We start from the raw sequence: 21,138 nt of genomic DNA, 5'->3' as shown, positions 1-21,138 counted from the left end.
AAGTTGTGAAAGTTGTTTAAGCAAACAAAATGCTTAAAGTCTTGTGTGTATTGTTAATGGTTGATGGAAGCATTCGAATTAGGCGTAAGAAGTGGAAGGCTCAATTCTCCCTCAATGTCGTAGTGTTAGAAATACGTGTCCACTCTTTTAGTAAAGCGAGTTTTAGTATAAAGTTTAGCCGCACTCTCAGACGTAGAATGCCAGCCTCGCAGTAGCTGTCTTTGTAATACTGACGCAGACTGAAAGCGACGCAGCGGAGAATATTCAAACTTTGCTACCGAAGTGAGCAAAGTTGGAGGTCGGAACTCAGCTGACATATTAATGTGTAGAACCAAAGACAGTGACTGATGCTTTTGGACTTTGCTGTTACTATACTGTTCTATATATGTTTTTGGAAGGGTAATTTCAGCATCTTTTGTACATTTGCGGTCAAACAGAATAGCTACACCGACGATCTCGACAAAGCTAAGTCACTACAACTCCGTATGTATACTAAAAAATTTTGTTGGATAATGCCAGCGAGACTACGCTTGAACAGACACTTAGAACTTCGTTTGTATTCTTAGGTACTTAATGAAGAATAATGATAATTTTAGCGAAGAAATAGGTGAAGAAGAGAATAAGCCTTCTGAAATATATAAAGCGTGTGAGGTTGTAGCCATTATTACCAGGAATGTCAAACATTTCAATGATTTAATTCAGTAAGCTGGTATAATATTAGATTTTATAGAACTTGGGATACGAAATGAGCTAAACGAATTTTGTCTCTGTTGAATTACAGAGGTGTGTTCAGTTTCTGGTGCTGATGCAGGCGAGAGAAAGATTACTTGTCAAAAGGAAGGCTCTAAGCAGACTTGACTTTCTTTATTGATCACATATGGGTTTCACTCTTGGAGCTAGTAGTTAAAAGGGTAGACCTGGCAGTGAATAGAACATTACGGATTACTACTTACTTTACATATAGAGAAATTGTGATTATGTGAGGCACAGTGTTTGATAACTGTGAAATGTAACCTCTTGGCCTTGAGCTGTGGTGAAGAAAGGTTTTATAAAGAGGGAACGATCGGGAGATGCGGCTCAGAAACGTTGGAGTGAATGCAGTTGAGGTCAGTGGTTGGTGCTTTTAGAAATACTTCATTTGGTGTCGTCTCCGGCTACGAAGCAGGCAGACGTAATTAATTGACGTAGGTCAGACAGCAGTAATTTGAGAGTAATACACTGAACGAACAAGCAGAAAGTAAGGCGAAGGCGCGTCACTGAAAGTTAATATAAACGTCGGTATGAAGGAATTGGGTCACGAGATGAAATGGTGAATGTCAACAGACGGTGGATGCCATTTTGAGCAAAGTGTTGACCACGTAGTGGAACTGACGGCAATGTTGACTCTTACACGGTGTGACTGCAACAAATAATCGCCCGACTAGAGAAATTAGGACCTGACAGCGAGTGTCTAGTTCGGTGCAGAGTTCCAAGAGCAGCAGGTGTCGGGATTGTAGAGCGTGTGCTATTGGCCTCAAGTCGCGCGATAAACCTGTCAGGCCGGCAGCGGCTCCTGGCATGGTTTAGGCCGAGACTGTGCCCGCGCGCGGCAGAAGAGGACGGCGGCGCCTGCAGCTGCGGCGCGCGCATGGCTAGACTTGGGCTGCAGCTGGCGCTGCTGCTGCTGGCCGCGCTGCTGGTGGCGGCGGGGGGCGGCACGCCGGTGCAGCGCGGGGGCGGCGGGGGCGGGCGCCCCGCCACCGACGCGCCGTCGCTGCCCGGCCTCCACATCGGGCTCATCACACCGCACACCAACTTCGGGCGGCGCGAGTATGTGCGCGCCGTCAACTCGGCCACCAGCTCGCTGACGCGCTCGCGGGGCCCCAAGTTCGCCTTCCTCAGCAAGTACAACTTCCGAGCCGAGCACGTCCACAGCACCCCCATGCCGCTCACACCCAGCCCCATGAGTAAGTACCGCCCAGTCTTTGCTGATGTGCAAATGCCGACATTGTTTCTTGGAGTCCAAGCGGTAGGAACAGCTCAGTCAGTCTCGATTTCTGATGTCAATAGCTGCTCAAAAAATGGTTTGTACCATCGTTAACGAAAACCGTTCTCCCACTACTCCTCAATAAAGAATTTAAAAAAATTATCCAACTCGTAGTGGTATTCATAGGGCCATAGTGTAAGATTAGAATTATATTTGTACCGTCAGCTGCTCACGGGCGTTGATATGGATCAACCGGGACAGGTGAAAATGTGTGACCCGACCGGGACTCTAACCAGGGATCTCCTGCTCACAAGACAGACGCTCTATCCATCTTTTTTCATTAATCTTTACTGAAAAAACTAACAGTACGTATATATACACTATGCAAGAGTTCTTCAAGGCATCATTTAAACAAATACAAATGACTGTTAATTAAACAAAAAATATTAGAAGAACATTAAACACGTATTGTGTCTCTCTTCCTTTTTTTTTTTTTTTTTTTTTTTTTTTTTTTTGGTCGATGCATGAGAATTTGGATAAGGGTGTTGCATCATGTGACAGGTAGGCGTGGCACACCCCAACTTTGAGGGGTGTCAAGGAAGACGCTGCGGAGATAACCGGCAAAAGTTTTTCGGTAAGATGGATTTCGGATGAGTGTGCTATGCCTCCATCTGAGCTAACGAGGGCACAGATGATACTGCGACTCCAGGGAATATCTCACGCACGCCTCCTGCGAGATTCACATTCTCACCTTGTATGTGCACACACTACATTCGTAGTGTTCCACCGAGCGAGGTGACGCAGTGATTAACACAGTGGACTCGCATTCGGTAGGACGACGGTTCAATCACGCGTCCGACCATCATGATTTTGGTTTTCCGTGATTTTCCTAAATCCCTACAGGGAAATGCCGGGATGGTTCCTTTGAAAGGGCACGGCCGACTTCCTTTCTCATCCTTCCCTACTCAGATGAGACCGATGACTTCGCTGTTTGGTCTCCTCCCGCAAACAACCTAACCTAACCTAACCTCGTAGTGTCCCACCCCAACACACTCATTACCCGTGGAACACATTCTTCTAAGTCCCGTAAGAGTTCGGGGAATATGTGTGCATCCGCACAGAAGAAGAATGTCATGGCCGGTATCGCCAGAACTATATACTTATGTGGATGTGGTGTCTTTTCTTTCGGAGATGTCCGAAAGAACAGACACCATATTCATATAAGTATATTGTAAGATGGTCAAAACATCGACGTTATTCCCGGCGCAGCGCTGGCAGTACTGGTTTTATTGTCATCAGCTTCTGTAAAAATGTATCACAGTTCGTGTTTCATTCGAAAAGTATTGCTCAATTCTCAACAGTCAATGACATATACAGACACACAGGATATAACGGTGAAAGCGCAGATATCTTTTTGTTGAATGTGGATAGTGTACTGAATAACATTACATTAGTATTTACGTCATTTACGGACAAATAATTATAGTCATTAAGTCGGCTGTTTTTCGGTTGGTTAGAACTTCCAGGTACATGTGGAAAGAACAAGTCATTTATACGTATTTGTTCCAGGGCTGCAGGTCAGGTGTTGAAGTGAGGACATGTGGACGTATAATGGTTACTTTTAATAATCAACAGCCTCAGTTGCACCGTTTACCTAGAATTTACCTAGGTTTCAGTAGAGATAACCCTACCTTCTTCAGAATAACAGTAACTACCGCTACGCGGCAGCCACGACTGCTGTACTGCAACTGAGTCGCGAAATGGGGCCGAGGCGGTTTCAGATAAGTTTTTACAGTCTGACGATAATTTATGTATTTGTAGTTTTAACTTGACGATGTCCACTATGGATAAACATTAGTTACTGTTATTCTGAAGCGGGTTGGGTTATCCCGACTGAAACTTACGTAATTCTAGGTAAACGGTGCAACTGAGGCTGTTGATTATTAAAATCAAATGTAATATTTATACAGTTGCTGACAGGGCCGAGAAATGTTGAAGGTATATAATGGTTAGTCTACACTGACAGGCAAAGTCCATTAGTGGTGCTGTACGGCCATGTAGAATAACAGCATGGGACATTTGTAGGAAGATTGTTCGACGCAGAGAAAAGAAACAACCAACACATTAGCGTGTGAACATATTATTGTACCACTTATAAAAATATCTGCACTTATATCCGTTAAATCCAGTCTACATTTAAAAAATGGATATAATCCTTAAAGGGTAATCTGAAGTTAGTTGAAGGTAGACTGTTATTTTAGCTGCAGTTCATTCGATGTTTGGTGTTTACTGTCATCTGGAAGATTCACGATCATCTAATAAAAACGATGTTCCGACCAACTTGCAACAATCGTCAGGCAAGTTGATTGAAAGGTCGACTGTTATGTATTCCAAATATCATTTTACAGGATGAAGCGCCATTTTTATTAATGCGAGAAGAACTGAGGGTATTAAATAACACGCGGCACAAAGCTAGAACAAAGCTGTTGTATAACACCTACTAGCCGTAACCTACAGTTAAACAGTACCTTAAAGGAATGCTAGAAAAAGTCAACCCTACAACAAAAATATACGAGAATTCAACAGTAAATATACAATAATCACACGAAAACAGAATGTATACAACAGTCTTTGTACAAATTGGAACATTTTGCAAATGAGTACTGTCTAGAAACAGGACTTCCAAAATCGCAACAGTCATTCGAATGCAGATATGTCATCGTCAGCAGAACGCTCAATAACAAGATGAGACAAGACACTAAAGCAAACATTTATAATTGATGACATTACCATTTCTGATATTTGGCAGTGCGAAATGGGTTCTCTTACAGACTGATTTGCATAGTAGAAATTACATTTCTAAAAGGATCCATAGAAAGGTGTTGGTTGGATAAGAATGATAATTATAATACATTGTATGTCAGTTTTCGTTCTTACTGGTATTAAATTTTGAAAATAACTTTTGTACCACTCTCACATCTTCTACAATTTGTTATTCGTCGGAAACCTCTTGCTCGATATTCTTTTGATAACACCAAATTGCCATGTACTGTCGCGTGCTTAATGTATTGTATGTCCCACAGGTCGTAGGTATTTGAAACATTCAGAACTCTTCAGCTCTATTATGACATAATTACTTGTTCGATCATCTGATCACCTCAAGTGTCATAAAATTATTCACAAAAGCCTACATGACATAGTTGATACTATTGCGTAAAATAAAATGAAACCATCCTGCGTAACAGCCCTAAATTTCAAAAAACACAATACGGTAAAGGACAAACAGTTAATCAAAATGCACTCCACGCTCCACACGAAAATTTTTATACGAAGATCGGTTAACTATATCGAAGTATTTTATCGTTGTAAGTACACGTATAATGCAACAAGAGTGACACAGGAAGCATTTCATTTAATTTGGTACCACGGTAGTAATGTTACCGCACTGGCTATCGTTAACATTTTATGACATCTGCAAATAATCATAAGATCGAAACCTGTAGCTGACAAAAAATTATTTCAACAGATGCCCTTGGCAGATAGTAAAACTGACTTTCACGTGCGTAAAGCACTGTTATTATAGATTACTAGTGTGAGTCAGGGACGAACCAATGCGGCTTGAGTAGATCGTTGAGTCTGTCAACATGACTGGAATGTTCAAGTCAAGCCTAGGTCGTGCGCTCTTCGTCACTATCGGCAAAAGAGAGATGTAGTTCCCCCGTCACGTACACCACAGCCCGCTCCTTAGCACATTCAACAACTGTCGTTAGTCACAAAACGCTGAGGATCTTTCTCGTAGTGGTTGATTGCGGTTAATGTCGGATGAGCGTCACCTGCAAATTACGGGTTGTAGATACCCCGGAGAAAACACAACGAAACTAACCACTATCATTTGGGGGCCACTGGCATGGCTATGCCAGAGTATTTAACGGACTTGTCACGATATATTTGGCCTCTTGGAGTCCACCACAAACATCAGTACAAACCCCCAGCACATTAGTGCACTTGAAGGTGGGCATTGGGCATTGCATCATCTGAAATGAAAGTTTGGTCTGTAGGGCAGTATTTATTTCCATATTTAAATCTAGAGATATATTTCCTAAGTTACTGTACAGTGGATGGCGGTGGTACCTCGTACCATTTCACGTATTGGGCGAGGGAAAAAATATGTCTAAATGCTTCTGTTCGCACCGTATGTGTATCATTTTATTCTAATGATCCTTCTCGGTCGTGATGGCATCGAGACTGCAGGATGTGTCAGACAATCGATAATTAAGTGGCGCAATAGAGAGTAAAGGAGACAACATGGATTCAAGAGGGAAGTGAGTCAATCACATTTCCTCCGGTAATATTTACATAATATATCGGTTGATACACAACATTATCGAGGATAATGTGGGGCCTGTGCAGTATCAGGACATGCCCCTCTAACCCTGTCGTCTGGGCTTTAACATTTTGGCCCCGGGATCGTCTTTAAGGAGGCAAATTTATGAGGCTACGTCGTGAGCACCTTCCTCCAGCAGGTTGGAATCATTCAGCTGGGAATGCCTGCTGTATCTGCTGACACGAGCTCAACGAGCATGTGTCGTCGCAGGAAGCCTCTCATGCAGTGGACGACATCATTGAGGTCCAAGATCTTACAGTGCACAGGGTGTGCACACACGGTATTGAATGTAGGTGTGCACTTACAACAAACTCTCTTTACTTCGGATGTAACGTTTCTTCAGCATTTTTAAGGTTCCATTGGGCATACGCTATCATTGCCTCCCCACTCCCGACCCCCCTCTTTCAGTATAGGCATAGTTCCCAAATATGCAAATAAGCGAAATCCTTTCGTAAATTTGAATTTATAATTCTCATTTTCAGTGTTATGATTGTGTTGCGTCCTTGATAAGGTGGTGCCTCGCCACACAGCTACCTACCTATCTACCTAACATATTACTGATCATGATATAAGAATGGTTATGACATTCAGGGCGAAAGAACAACCTGAAGCGTTACACGTCAGATAGTATCAGTAAAACAGACATTGTTGATGTAACGATGGTTATCTCCAAGGTGAACGTTTTTGCATCGATGTGACTCTGGATGATGAATTCATTGAGTGTATAGCCTGGAGAATGATGCTTCATGATCACCTCAGAGCAGACAGGCTAATTGTGGGAAAATAGAATTGGGGCAAAAATGCAATGTTGCTGTACGGAATTGGTCTGTTTTTATTTTGCAGGTTAGGTTGATAGAAGCGATCACAATTGTGCTTCAAAGTTTTTTTTCTGTAGGTAAGTAATTGTACACATATTGAAGTAGGAGTTGAGTCGACAAGATTATCTAGGCTGGAGGAAGTGAAATTAGCTGTCTGATTGTGTGTCAAATACGGGTAAAATATAGAAGAAGCAGCCATTTATTGTGTTATAACATGGATACGTAATTTGTTTCGTGTTCAACGAAAATATTTATTAATGAAAACCAATGAGAGTGAGTGTGAAAGTGCCGAAAGCTGTGAAAATATTTTTCGGTGGGTAAAATCTTTAAAAACAAATATTCCATTAGGATATTATACGTACGTAGCATTACAACACGGGTCTGTACGGCAGACATATTTTTTATTCACTGACGCAAAAAAAAATCGCAACACGAAGAAGGAGCTGTGCGACATAAACTGAAAAAGGTTGGCGTGTTTCTGCATCTAAAAGATGATGTCTATGCTTATTTCCCGCCAGTAGCAGAAGTGTGGTGCTAGTAGCGCCACTATTAGGATTGCAAATCAAGTTTGCTTTAAATACACGCTATAACGGTCGTGAGCGCTAGTTACCTTTGAGACAGGTCGTGGTGAGTCGATGTTAGTAAAGAATACAGTAAAATCTACAAGCTATCGATCGACACTTCGCTGAGTCTAAACGAAGTAGTTTAATAGGGCTAAGAGAAGCTGGACGTTCTTTCTGTGATACTGCAAAAATACTTGGCAGAAATGTAGCTACTGTACATTACTGTTGGGAGCGTTGGTCAGGAGAATGTCCGATCGCAAGAAGACCGGGCTCTGGATAGCTACTTGGCACTACCGTCAGGGAAGACCATCGTATTCGGCGAATGACTTTGTCGTATCGTACTGCATCTACAGCAGCAGTATGAGAAGCCACTGGCACCACAGTGACACAAGGAAATGCTAAAAATCTGTTACTTTGCGGACAGTCCTGAGCTGACGCCGAGGCCCTATAGCGCGCATTCCACTAAGCCCTCACCACCGCCATTTGCGAGTTCATTGGTGTCCAGCGAGAGCTCATTGGAGGGCAGGGTGGAGGACTGTAGTGTTTTATGAAGAAAGGTGGTTCTGCCTCGGCGCCAGTGAGGTCTGCTTCTTCGCCAGAAGAAGGCCAGCTGAGGCCCTGCCAACAACCTGTTTCCGCGCTGGGCACACTGGACCTACACCACTAAATACCATCTCGGGTGCGATTTCATATGACAGCGGCAGCACTCCGGTGGGTATCCCAATCTCACTCAGCGTAAATTTGTACATCAGATTGGTGATTCGACCTGTTACCCTGTCATTCGTGAACATCATTCCAGTGAGTGTTTTCCAACACGATAACACTTGCCCACACACCGCTGTTGAAGTCTTACATGCTCTACAGAAAGTCGACATGTTGTCTTGGCCCTCTCGCTCACCAGATCTTGTCTTCAATCGGCATATATGCGACACCATCGGACGACAACTCCAGCGTCATCAACAAACAGCACCAAGCGTGCTGCAGTAAACGACCAAGTGAACCAAGCATGGAACTCCGTCTCACAAACGAACATTAGGCATCCTTACAACACAACGCTTTCATGTTTTCATGCTTGAGATTTTGGCGGTTTTTCCGGTTATTAATGTGCCATCATTTCATATTTGCAATGGCTTATCTCGCGTTTACATTGACCTGTGATAATTCAGTGTTAATCACTTAACTATGTTACCTAGACAAATCCTAGACAAATGTTCTCCCGAAATTTCATTATTCTACACAAATAATGTTTTGATGTTTCGATTTTTTCCCGTCAGTGTACTTTTGTAACTGTGAATTATTGTTTATAGGAGAGAAGCTCACCAGCAAACCAAATGACATGTTTTGACGAAAGCATGATTATTCGTCTGATGATGACTTGTATTAATTTCAAAGCAGTAACTGCATTTTATGAATACAGTAACCTAAAACCAATTAGCAGCTGGTTGCTGCCGTGCAACCACCAAAAATCTCTTCATTTGACAAAATTATACAAAAACTAAATGTTACAGTGGTGTTGAACCAGGTGTTTGTTTCTAAAATTACTGATTGATCATCAGTCATTCGCTCAATAATGTGAAAGACATTCGTATCGAGAATACCAGTCGTATATTGTATTTGGTTTAAGGTTTTACAAAATAAGCCGCGAATTATAAAAATATATCGGAGCCTGAAGTAGATGTAATCTGAAACTGGCGCACGAATCTGCTATTTGTGATATTGTTTTAGATAAATGAACAAAATCAATTACGATATTTTACGCTTCAGCTTCTGTCAGTTATTAAAACCATTTGTTTGATATCATGCACATGCTCACACGTTGTACCAGAAACAAATTTTTATGATTACAGCCTTTTTGCTACATAATTATATGTGAAGTGAACATAATTTCTCTAGTGGATGTACTCATGACTACAGAGTAAGGATTGAAAGTACTGACAAAGGACTGCACACATTTACATTACGAAGACTCGAAGACTCTGCAAGAAGGAGATAATTACTATAAACTCAGCTACAAATAATACTGACAATCGTAGCAGAGGTTGAAGACTAGTTTTGGGGAAAATTTTTCACAATCAACATTCCGCTATCATGGTGAGAGTGAATTCTTGACCATACTTCCTTGCCAGGTGCTGCACCAACACTAATTTTCAATAATGCCTTATAGACAGGGGTCAAGCGACACTGTGGTTGGTCATCCGTCTGTCCTATGCGAGCTTCAAGCTCGGAGAATCCATTGGTAATATTCGTATATCTGTTACACACCAGCTGTGGCGTAATTCTTCTAACTAACCTTGAAATAATACTCATTCAGAAGAACATAACACAACCCTCAGTTTCACTAAAATCACGTAAAGTACGTGTACTCCGCCCACGAGCCCCAGCAGGACCGACCGTCGTGATATCATATGCCAATGCCACCCGAGGTAGCCGCGCGGTCTCGGCATCTTGAAATGTTAGCGCGGCTACCCCCGTCGGAGGTTCGAGTCCTCACTCGGGCATGGGTGTGTGTTGTCCTAAGCGCAAGTGAGTTTAAGCTAGAATATGTAGTGTGTAAGCTAAGGGACCGATGACATTAGCAGTTTGGTCCCATAAGACATCACCACAAATTTCCATTTTTTTTTCATCTGTCATTGGCGTCGTTGGAAGCTGTATGTTGTGCTTTTTAGTAACCTGGAACCGCTAGAACTCGGTATGCAAATCTCATGAGGCTGAATGCACCCTGTACCAGGCCTCTGACCGAGGAATAATTCCTTGCAGCACCAAGTATGGAACCAGGATCCTCCGCATTCCAATAAGCCACGCTGACCACTCAGCAACGGGACGAAACCCCTAGACTGACTAACTTATAAAACCTCCACTGCGTCGTAAAACACGTAACATTATTATTATATCTAGTGCGTCATACAGCTGAAAACGAAAAAATCATAATTTAACAGGTTAACATCGCTTAATTAACCTTATTTAATACCGCTACTGCATTAGCCAGCAAAAGGAAATGGATGAATCAGTTTTCATTGACGGGTTGTGGAGATATCATCAGATTAATTTAAAGAGCGAAGCATTTAACTCAAACGAAAGTAATAAGATAATTACGGGACAGTTGTTGTCACGGCTTGTTCACTAGTTGCACAAATTGCGTTCTTATGGGGCACCAACATCACGGATTCCCGTAGAGTTAGAATGTCCCTGGCTCCTATAAGATCGTTTAAACCGGGCTGAAGTTCTAGTTCGGTCTGGATATCATCGCCGCGCTTTAAGAACATGGATAACTGTTGGTAAAGTTTTTTTGCATGCAAGTAATGGTGGGAAGCAGGTTGACGTTGCGTTGAATATGATGGGGGTCCTACACGTGGAGAATCAGATAAGTAATTCACGAAATGAGATGAGATGAAATTTTAGCCATTCTAAAGTTGCGAACTAGTTTGAGTCCGGAGATTAAAGGACAACCGCCGGTTCCTGCGATTGCCCCTCACGCGGCGACGCCGAGTGTTGGGTATAATTTCTGCCACACAGTTGCCGCTCATTTAATTACGACCCAATTTCACAAAGTAGCAGGCGCTGCCAGTGCTAAATGCATTATCTCTGGCGAGCCGGGGCTGGTATTAACCCTCTCCCCCCTTCTGTGCCCAAGGCGGGCTGTCTTGCAGGGCCTCCTGCCCCGGCAGCTAGCGCTGGCGCGTCGTAAAAGTTAGGGATTTACGCCGGAAGCGTTATCGACATCCCTGGACTTGTCCCTGTCATTTATCACGTCCCTACTTTGTTAACGTCTGACGTGTAGTAGGGGGCAAGGACGTCAGCGCTACGTGGAGCTTGACAAGCGAAAGAAAGTCGGCGGTTTCTCTCACTGCTTTGCTACAACATAGCTTGTCATTACACGAAGGGTCGTATGTAATGGTTATCCGAATATCTGGAAATTGCACGTAACGTTTTGTATAAGTGGTCGTTGACAACAACAAATTTGAGACCTTTCACTGTATCGATCTGAAGTAGGCTTTTGGAACATATACTGTGTTCCAAGTAATGAATATGAAACACAAAGTAATGAACGCCATGGAGAGTTGATCTAAAGTTGATTCAATACACCTGGTTTCCAAATGGCCTCACAAGAGGCTTCTAATCAGATTCGTTACTTACGGAATACCGTATCAGCTGCGACCTCATTTGTGGTTAACTATCAGAAAAGTCATAGTTTGTAGTATTTGATGGGAAGTCATCTAGTGAAACTGAAGTAATATAAGGGGTTCCCCGATCAAGTGTTGTAGCTCTGCAGTTTTTACCCTAAACATTTAGGAGTCAATCTGAGGAGCACTTTTATATTGTATACAGCTGATGGTTTGGTTTAACCTCTAGTAAAGTACCTAGAAGATCAAATCAAATGACAAAATCATGACAGTTTACTATTAAGAATATTAACTGTGACTTCCTCCACATGAGTCTTAAACAAAAAACCGTTAAATTACGGTTACTAGATGAAACAGTTCAAGATGGTCGATTCACCCAAACACCTAAGGACTGCAAATAGGACCAAGTTCAGTTGCAACCATCACGCACAAAATGATGTCAGAAGGCGAATAAAAGACTGCTCTTTAGTAGGAGAAGCAACAAATATAAAGAGACTATCTACACTACGTTAGTCAATGCTCTTCTGGAGTACTGCTGTGCGGCATGTGAACCTTACCAGATCGGATTATCGAAGGACTTGAAAAGTTCAAAGAAGGGCAGCTCGTTTTGTAATATCGTGAAATAGGGAAGAGAGTAGCACGGCTATGAGACGCGGGTTCAGAAGGTAATCATTGAAACAAAAGCCCTTTTGTTGCGGCAGATCTTTTGAAGAAATTTCAGTCACCTCTTACTACAAAACGCACTTCATTGACACTACATAGGAAGAAATTGTAATCGTCATCAAATAAGACAAGTCAGAACTAGGACAGAGGTGTTGCAGTTTTCGTTTTCCCCAAGTGCTCTTCGATAGAGGAACGGTCGAAAAATAATTTGAAAATTGTTCTACGAATCCTTTGGCCAAGAACTTTAGTAAGAATAGGAAAGTAATCGTGTAGACACAGATTTGTGTTCAACAGTTGCACTTGCCGTTTATTTATTATTCAGCAGTCGTGTTCGATTTATATTTCACCATCTTCAGACCATCTGTACTACACGTTCTAAGACAAAAATGAAACGACGCACTAAGAAGAAATTATCCGAATGGGACGGAAATCGGTAGATGTGTGGTACATGTATAGACGAGCAAACGATTACAACTCCAGGATAAATTGGATGATTTATTCAAGAGAAAGAGCTTAACAAATTAAATAAGTCAATAATGTATTGGTTCACCTCTGGTCCTTATGCAAGCAGTCACTCGGCTTGGTACGGATTGATAGCGTTATTGAATGTCCCCCTCAGTGTTACTGTACCAAAGTCTGTCCAGACCATCAAAACACGGAATCGGTTGGAGGGCCTGCTCAAAATGCTCCAAACGTTTTCAACTGGGGAGAGAGACAGCAACCTTGCTGGTCAAGGCGGGGTTTTGAAAACGCAAAGAGAAGCAGTAGCAACTCTATCCTTGCGCAGACAGGCATCGACGGGCATTATCTTGCTGAAATGTAAGCCCAGGATGGCTTGCCGTGAAGGGCTACAGAACGGGGATGGAATATGGTCGACGAATCACTGCGCTGTAAATTTGCGAGCGGATGACAATCAAAGGGATTTTTCTATGAAATTAAATGGCATATATATATATAGAGCTTCTAAGTGTTTTATTTTTGTCTGCGTGAAAGAGCAACCGCTTCTAGTGTAAAATTTCCTTTACTTACCTGCAGTAAACTTAAGATGAAGAAAATAGTTTTAGTTTATTCTCGCTGTAATACTTGTGTTAATGGATGAAACGTTTAAAATAAGTTGATACCTGAAACTTTCTGACAGATTAAGACTGTGTACCGGACCGAGACTCGGGTCCTTTGCCTTTCGCGGGCAGGAGTCTCGGTCCGGCACACAGTTTTAATCTACCAGAAAGTTTCATATCAGTGCACACTCCGCTGCAGAGTGAAAATCTCATTCTGGAAGTTGATACCTCTTAATGTGTAGATTGTGACAACACTTTCAATTTTTTATCCTGTCCATAAATCTATGAAATTTCGAAAATCAGAATTTTGTTTGCCTTGCAAGTCGTTAGATGGGTAGCCTGCAACATGGACCGATCACCGTGAACCAGGCAAGCGGCTTATCAGAACAGAGTTTCATGTTACATAGTTTCGTTCTCGTGTAACAGACACTTTCGGCAAAAACATAAAATTTCTTGAAATTATCCATCTTTTTCTTTTCCCTACCAACACGGCAACAGTGGTCATCGTGTGCCGCAAATAGTCGCTGTTCTTTTCCTTTTGAAAAACTCTTCTTAACTCTGCAAACAAATATTGAAGATCTGAACTACATTATGATCGCAGTGAGGTCACATGTTTCATGAGAAACAGCTTCCGTAAATTAATCCCACTAAACCGGATATAAGATGGCTACTTCGATTTTGACAATTTCTAAAAATAGCGTTATGAACTTTCAACTTTCAAGGATTTCTAAAAGATTTTAAAAGACTGTATCTTCTACGTGAATGAAGATATAAGCAAAGGATTACAAAGATTTTTTTCCTTCCCAAAAGAACAGCCCGATTTTACAGGAATATATCCTATACATTACTACCGTAGGGTACTTTTGACAACTATATTTACGATCAAATTTTCATTTTCCCTTTTCAGATATTTAGTGTGCCCTAAACGAGACGGTCTCGCGGTTCTAGGCGCGCAGTCCGGAACCGTGCGACTGCTACGGTCGCAGGTTCGAATCCTGCCTCGGGCATGGATGTGTGTGATGTCCTTAGGTTAGTTAGGTTTAAGTAGTTCTAAGTTCTAGGGGACTAATGACCACAGCAGTTGAGTCCCATAGTGCTCAGAGCCATTTGAACCATTTTGAACCTAAACGAGACGCATGTCAAACATCCACACTGTATTCCTGCTGTTTTCGGTAGTGCATTCGAGATATTATTTACTTTTATACCGACATTTCAGCTGACACCTTTCACCCATCCTCAAGGTGAAGCGCTTGCGTGGGTCTTAAAGCACTTGCACTGTGGAGTAAACGCGCATGCATCATAGATAACAGTTTACTCCACAGTCTAAAGTATTTTAAAAATCTTGTTAAAGACTCACCTTGAGACTGGCTGAAAGAGTGTCAACCGAAATATCGGTCCAAGAGTGAATAATATCCCAGATGCTCTCCCGAATAATGGTGGCAAATTTGAGCTGTGTAAAAACTGAAGGATACCCACGCATACGATAGCCACTCTCGTCTCGTTAACGAAAAATAGTCAATAGGAAGCTACTCTGACATGAAAGGATTGGCAAATGAAAGAAAATAATGTCGGACTGTATTAGACCATTCGAAAAGCAATTGATCGCTCCCCTCCCACCTCCCCCTCCCCTCCCCCCCCCCCCCCAAAAACGGAAGAGAATGTGGTAACTCGTAAAAGCTACTCATACTTAGCATTAATATGATATGCTTTATATACGTGGTTCAAGGTTTACGTTGGAAGTCGATTGCTAAAAAATTACTGGAAAAGCGAATGATGGGTCCTGGGTTTCCGTTCGCCTTGACATGCTCCTAATTTCGTCCCCCCCCCCCCACCCCCCCCGTATGAATTTCCATTTTACACAGTTGGTAAGAAATTTTTAACTATGGGTGCGTGCGTGCGTGACCTCAGTCCATACTCGAGGCAGTCTGCTGAGTGCAGCACTCTTAGCTCCATGTGCGAGGGAATTCATCTTTTTACTGTCAGGTGAGTCAGTGAAGCAGTCAAATTAACGGCCTGGTATTTCTAGTGCGAGCACTGGTATGTGTTCAAATATTCGGCCTTATTTCAGCCATGTATTGTAGCTTCCGGTATGTAATTGCTGTTGTCAACGGTTTGGCCTATGTCGCCCTATCGATCATTATAATAATTCTGCGATGCTCGTAATTTCGTGCCCTCTGCAGTTCCTATTTTCGTCTCGGGGACAAAATTAGGAACTGTTATTAAGAATTCATTTTATTTGCTATAAAGAGAGATTATTTTACTTTATCCTACTGCAAAAGGCAAGCGTCATTTTACAAACTACTTGTTTTTTTTAATCACGAAACATGCTCGTCATTGACCGAGACACACAAGTTCAAATATGACACATGTTCAGAAGTCTGAAAATAAATAGAAAACATTGAAACATTGTTCATTCATGGTCTCAAATTGCGAACATTTTCTTTTGTATTTCTGTTTTTGCAGCGTTAAAAATCCTACCAAATACCGGCTTTAATATGTTATAGCAATTTAACTGTAAGTTGCCTGCAAGTGGACAAGAATTTCAGATATACATACATAAATCTGTAGCCTTTTCCGCAACCTTTTAGAGTTTATACAGATCCTAACCTACTAAGGTGATGAAACTTGGGCTCCTTCCCTTATCAGACATTCTAACTAATACCAATGTTGTTGCCATATAGAGGACACATGTCTATTTATAAATTCTCTCGTTTCCCTGTAGGGATCCAAAGAAACGAAAAACATTTATGTACCTTCTAAAATGATGAGCACAATTTTGAATATGTACCAATAACAACATTATTAATCTTTAGTAATGCTTTCCTTACTATTTTTAAATTAAAGGCTCTTTGATAAGCAGTTTTACAACCAGCATTTACCAGTGGCATGGATATCCACTTCCCAGCAATATCATAAAGGCTAGCCAATATGTTTTTTTGGGTAGGTTTGTGTTTGTGTGTGTGTGTGTGTGTGTGTGTGTGTGTGTGTGTGTGTGTGTGAGAGAGAGAGAGAGAGAGAGAGAGAGAGAGAGAGAGGGGGGATAGAGAGAGGTTGGGGAAAGGGGAGGGATTAGAATGGAATCGGTATTCACAGAGGTTTGACGCTGCACGCCGTTACTTCCTCTCCAGTACTCAACGCCCTCAATTATTTTTTGGATATATTCCAACCTCTGTCTATCATGCAGTTTTTTTTTCAATAATACATCCCATCTAGTACCATAGAAAATACCGCATGATATTTCAACACGTGCTGTCATTCTGACCCCTCTTCTATTAATTTCCAGAGTCTTTTCCCCGCAGATTATACGGATAGCTTCCATGTTTCTTACCGTAGCAATCTTTTCAATGTTTTGCGTTCTTCTATTAGACAACATCTCAGACACTTCGGTTTACTCACTACGCTGGTTTCCCACAGTCCACAATACTCTTCCATACGATGCAATGTTCCCGAGGTCCATTCTCAGAAATTTAATACACAAACAGATCCCTGTGTCCGATTATTAGCGTTTTATTACCAAATGCCCTTTCTCCAGTGCTTGTCTGTTTCTTATTTCCTATTTGCTTCGTCCGTTGGGCGTTATTTTGCCTCCGATGGAACAGAATCCCTTCACTTCGACTCATACGTTTTCCCAATTTTCGATATTGTATGAAACTTCGTGGCATATTAAAACTGTGTGCCCGACTGAGACGCGAACTCGGGACCTTTGCCTTTCGCGGGCAAGTGCTCTACAATCTGAGCTACCAAAGCACGACTCACGCCCGGTACTCACAGCTTTACTTCTGCCCGTATCTCGTCTCCTACCTTCCAAACTTTACAGAAGCTCTCCTGCGAACCTTGCAGAAATAGCACTCCAGAAAGAAAGGATACTGCGGAGACATGGCTTAGCCACAGCCTGGGGGACGTTTCCAGAATGAGATTTTCACTCTGCAGCGGAGTGTGCGCTGATATGAAACTTCCTGGCAGATTAAAACTGTGTGCCCGACCGAGACTCGAACTCGGGACCTTTGCCTTTCGCGGGCCGGTGCTCTACTATCTGAGCTCCTAGCTTCCAAACGTAGGAGACGAGATACTGGCAGAAGTAAAGCTGTGAGTACCGGTCGTGAGTCGTGCTTCGGTGGATCAGATGGTAAAAAAAAAAAAAGATAGTAGCCGGTGCTCTACCATCTGAGCTCCTAGCTTCCAAACGTAGGAGACGAGATACTGGCAGAAGTAAAGCTGTGAGTACCGATCGTGAGTCGTGCTTCGGTAGCTCAGATGGTAAAAAAAAAAAGGTAGTAGAGCACTTGCCCGCGAAAGGCAACGGTCCCGAGTTCGAGTCTCGGTCGAGCACCCAGTTTTAATCTGCCAGGAAGTTTCATATCAGCGCACACTCCGCTGCAGAGTGAAAATCTCATTCTGAATTCGATCTTATATTTTACCGCTAGTTCCATTTTTGCTATTTATCTTTACTATCGTCTTTCTTTGCTTCACTTTCAATACGTAGAGAAGAGCGTGGCGCCTTGAGGATAAAGTGCCTAGGGAAACACGATGTGTCCTAGTCATTGTTTCAGTCTAGTGACGCATTTTGGAATTACATTTAGAAATGGGCGTAGAGACTACCATAAGCAGTTCGCAGAGTTTTCTACTGTTTTTGTTGCTGTGAGATATGAGATTGTGTGTTGAGGAGTACTCGTACCTACACTGAGGAAAATAAAGATGGCAACACCAAGAAGGAGCTGTGCGACATAAACGGAAAGTGGTAGGCGTGTTTCTGCATCTGAAAGATGAAGTCCATTCTAATTTCGAAACAGTAGCAAAGAATGGCTCCAGTAGCGTCACTGTGAGGGTGCAAATCAGGTTTGCTTTAAATAACGTCGTGAGCGTTAGTTACTGTTGAGATGAGACGTGGTGAATTGAAGTTACTGAAGAACGCTTCTAGGGCGACAAAGTCGCCATTATCAGCACCTCACTGAATTTGAACGAGGTCGTGTAACAGGGCTACGAGAAACTGAATGTTCATTCCGTGATACTGCAGAAAGACTTGGCAGGAATGTACCTACTGTACATGATTACTGGCAGCGGTGGTCAAGAGAATGTACGGTCGCGAGAAGACGGGGCTCCGGACGGCCACGTGATGGAACCGAGAGGGAAGACCATCGTGTTCAGTGTATGGCTCTGGAACGTCAAACTGCATCTGCAACAGCAATATGAGTAGCAGTTGGCACCTCAGCGACACATCGCATTGTTGCAAATCGGTTTCTTCAAGGTCAGCTCCGAGCCAGAGGCCCTGTAGCATGCATTCCACTGACCGAAAACTGCTGCCATTTGATACTTCTGTGGTGTCAAGCGAGATCACAGTGGAGGGCAAGGTGGAGACATACCGTGTTTTCTGATGAAGGCTGGTTGTGCCTCGGTGACTGAGATGTTTTATTTAGGAGGAGGCTAGGTGAGAACCTGCAACCAACCTGTCTGGGTGCTAGACACACTGGACTTATACCTCGAATTATGGTCAGGAGTGCAATTTCATACGACACCAGGGACACTATTGTGGTTCTCTCATGCACCCTGACTGAAAATATGTATATGAGTCTGGTGATTCGAATTGTTGTGGTGCCATTCATGAACAGCATTCCAGGGGGCATTTTCCAACAGGATACTAAATTCTGGGCCGCATACCGCTGTTGTGACTCAACATGCTTTACAGAGTGTCGAGATGTTGCCTTAGTCTGCTCGATCAACAGATCTGTCTACAGTCGAACAAATATGGGACATCATCGGAACAACTCCAGCATCATCAACAACCATCATTAACCATCCTTACAGTGACCGACTGAGTGCAACAGGGTTTGATCTCCATCCCACAAACTGACACCCAGCACCTGTACAACAAAATGTACGCATGTTTGCATGCTTGCATTCAACATTCTGGCTGTTACACAGCTTATTAATGTACCAGCACTCCCCATTTGCAGTGGCTTATCTCACGCTTACATTAACCTGCGATTTTGCAGCCATAATTGCTTAAATATATTACCCAGACAGATGTTTTCCCGAAACTTCATTATTCTACATTAATTACTTTTTAGTATTGCCTTTATTCTTTCGTCGGTATATTTTGGGCTCTGCATCTTTTGCTGGGTAATATATTAAAGCTCTTTGGAATATATTGTTAATTCTTCAATTGCATAATGTTATGGTGAGTAAAGCCCTATGTATGTTTAGAACAAATGCTTGGCTCTGAGCACTATGGGACTTAACATCTGAGGTCATCAGTCCCCTAGAACTTAGAACTACTTAAACCTACCTAAACTAAGGACGTCACACACATCCATGCCCGAGGCAGGATTCGAACCTGCGACCGTAGTAGTCGCGCGATTCCGAGCTGAAGCGCCTAGAACCGCTTGGCCACCGCGGCCGGCGTTTAGAACAAAGCGTGAATAGTTAGGTCATACTTCGTCGGTCGCACACCATCTGCACCTTTAAGCAGAACACGGTCTGTTACTATACAAAATTAGATAACTGGAAACGAACTGAGTTTCTTAAACGCCTTAACAATTTTACTTGTGTCCAAATCGAAAATTTTAAGCATTTTTCAATTTTTTTATTTCAAACTATATTTAACTTTTTCAAAATACTACTACCTCATTCGATTTCACTTACTGATTACTTACGTATAGTAGAGGCATAGTGTAACAGATAGACGACTGAACACAACACTGACAAAATATACTCGACTTTGACACTTCTAAACATCATTAGAATATTTTTACCTGGTTCTTGGGTACATGTACTTGGGTACATTATTTCACATTTGGAAAAAGCTCGTTTCCCGAAGTACTGTTTCTTATTTCACATACGAAGGACAGAAAATGAGGCTGCCGGGGTGGCCGAGCGGTTCTAGGCGCTACAGTCTAGAACCGCGCGACCGCTACGGTCGCAGGTTCGAGTACTGCCTCGGGCATGGATGTGTGTGATGTCCTTAGGTTAGTTAGGTTTAAGTAGTTCTAAGTTCTAGGAGACTGATGAGCTATGAAGTTAAGCCTCATAGCTCTCAGAGCTGTTTTTGACAGAATATGTGAATGCTATCATCTAAAAATGGAATCAGAAAGTGTCTTGCACTGCTGTGATATCGCTGGCTAGAGGTTGAAGTCTGAAAAGTGTTTCGCGGTACACTTACTTTTTTCTTATGTTGCCTTTAGCCTCTTCAGTCTGTTTGACAATTTACCACACCATCAGCTTGCACGGAGACTCGTTGACAACTTGGGTCTATGGTTCTTGGGGTCTGCACCACACTCGAACACTGCCATCATGTCTTACCAACTGAAATCGGAACTCATGTCACCAGTTAACGGTTTTCAATATCGTCTAGGGTCCAACTACTATGATCACGAGTCCAGGAGAAGCGCTGCAGGCGATGTCGTGCTGTCAGAAAAGTCAATCGCGTCGGTCGTCTGCTGCCATAGTCCATTAACGACCAATTTCGGCGCACTGTCTCAACAGATACAGTCATCGTACATCCCATATTAATATCTGGGTTTGTTTAACGAAGTGTTGATTGTCTGTTAGCACTGATAACTCTACACACG

The 21,138-nt window shown here is 42.5% G+C and overlaps 1 protein-coding gene across 1 annotated transcript in view; it reads left to right on the top strand.

Moving 5' to 3' along the window:
• The first annotated feature begins 1,627 nt into the window (after positions 1-1,627).
• Positions 1,628-21,138, top strand: part of LOC126355582 (glutamate receptor ionotropic, NMDA 2B) — a 1,429,141-nt gene continuing 1,409,630 nt past the window's right edge. The window contains exon 1 of the mRNA XM_050005946.1: positions 1,628-1,946. Coding sequence (XP_049861903.1) covers positions 1,628-1,946 — 319 coding nt within the window. The remainder of the gene's footprint in view (positions 1,947-21,138) is intronic.

Source organism: Schistocerca gregaria, chromosome 3 (assembly GCF_023897955.1).
Source record: "Schistocerca gregaria isolate iqSchGreg1 chromosome 3, iqSchGreg1.2, whole genome shotgun sequence".
Lineage (NCBI taxonomy): Eukaryota > Metazoa > Arthropoda > Insecta > Orthoptera > Acrididae > Schistocerca > Schistocerca gregaria.
This window is presented reverse-complemented; position numbering and strand designations above follow the sequence as displayed.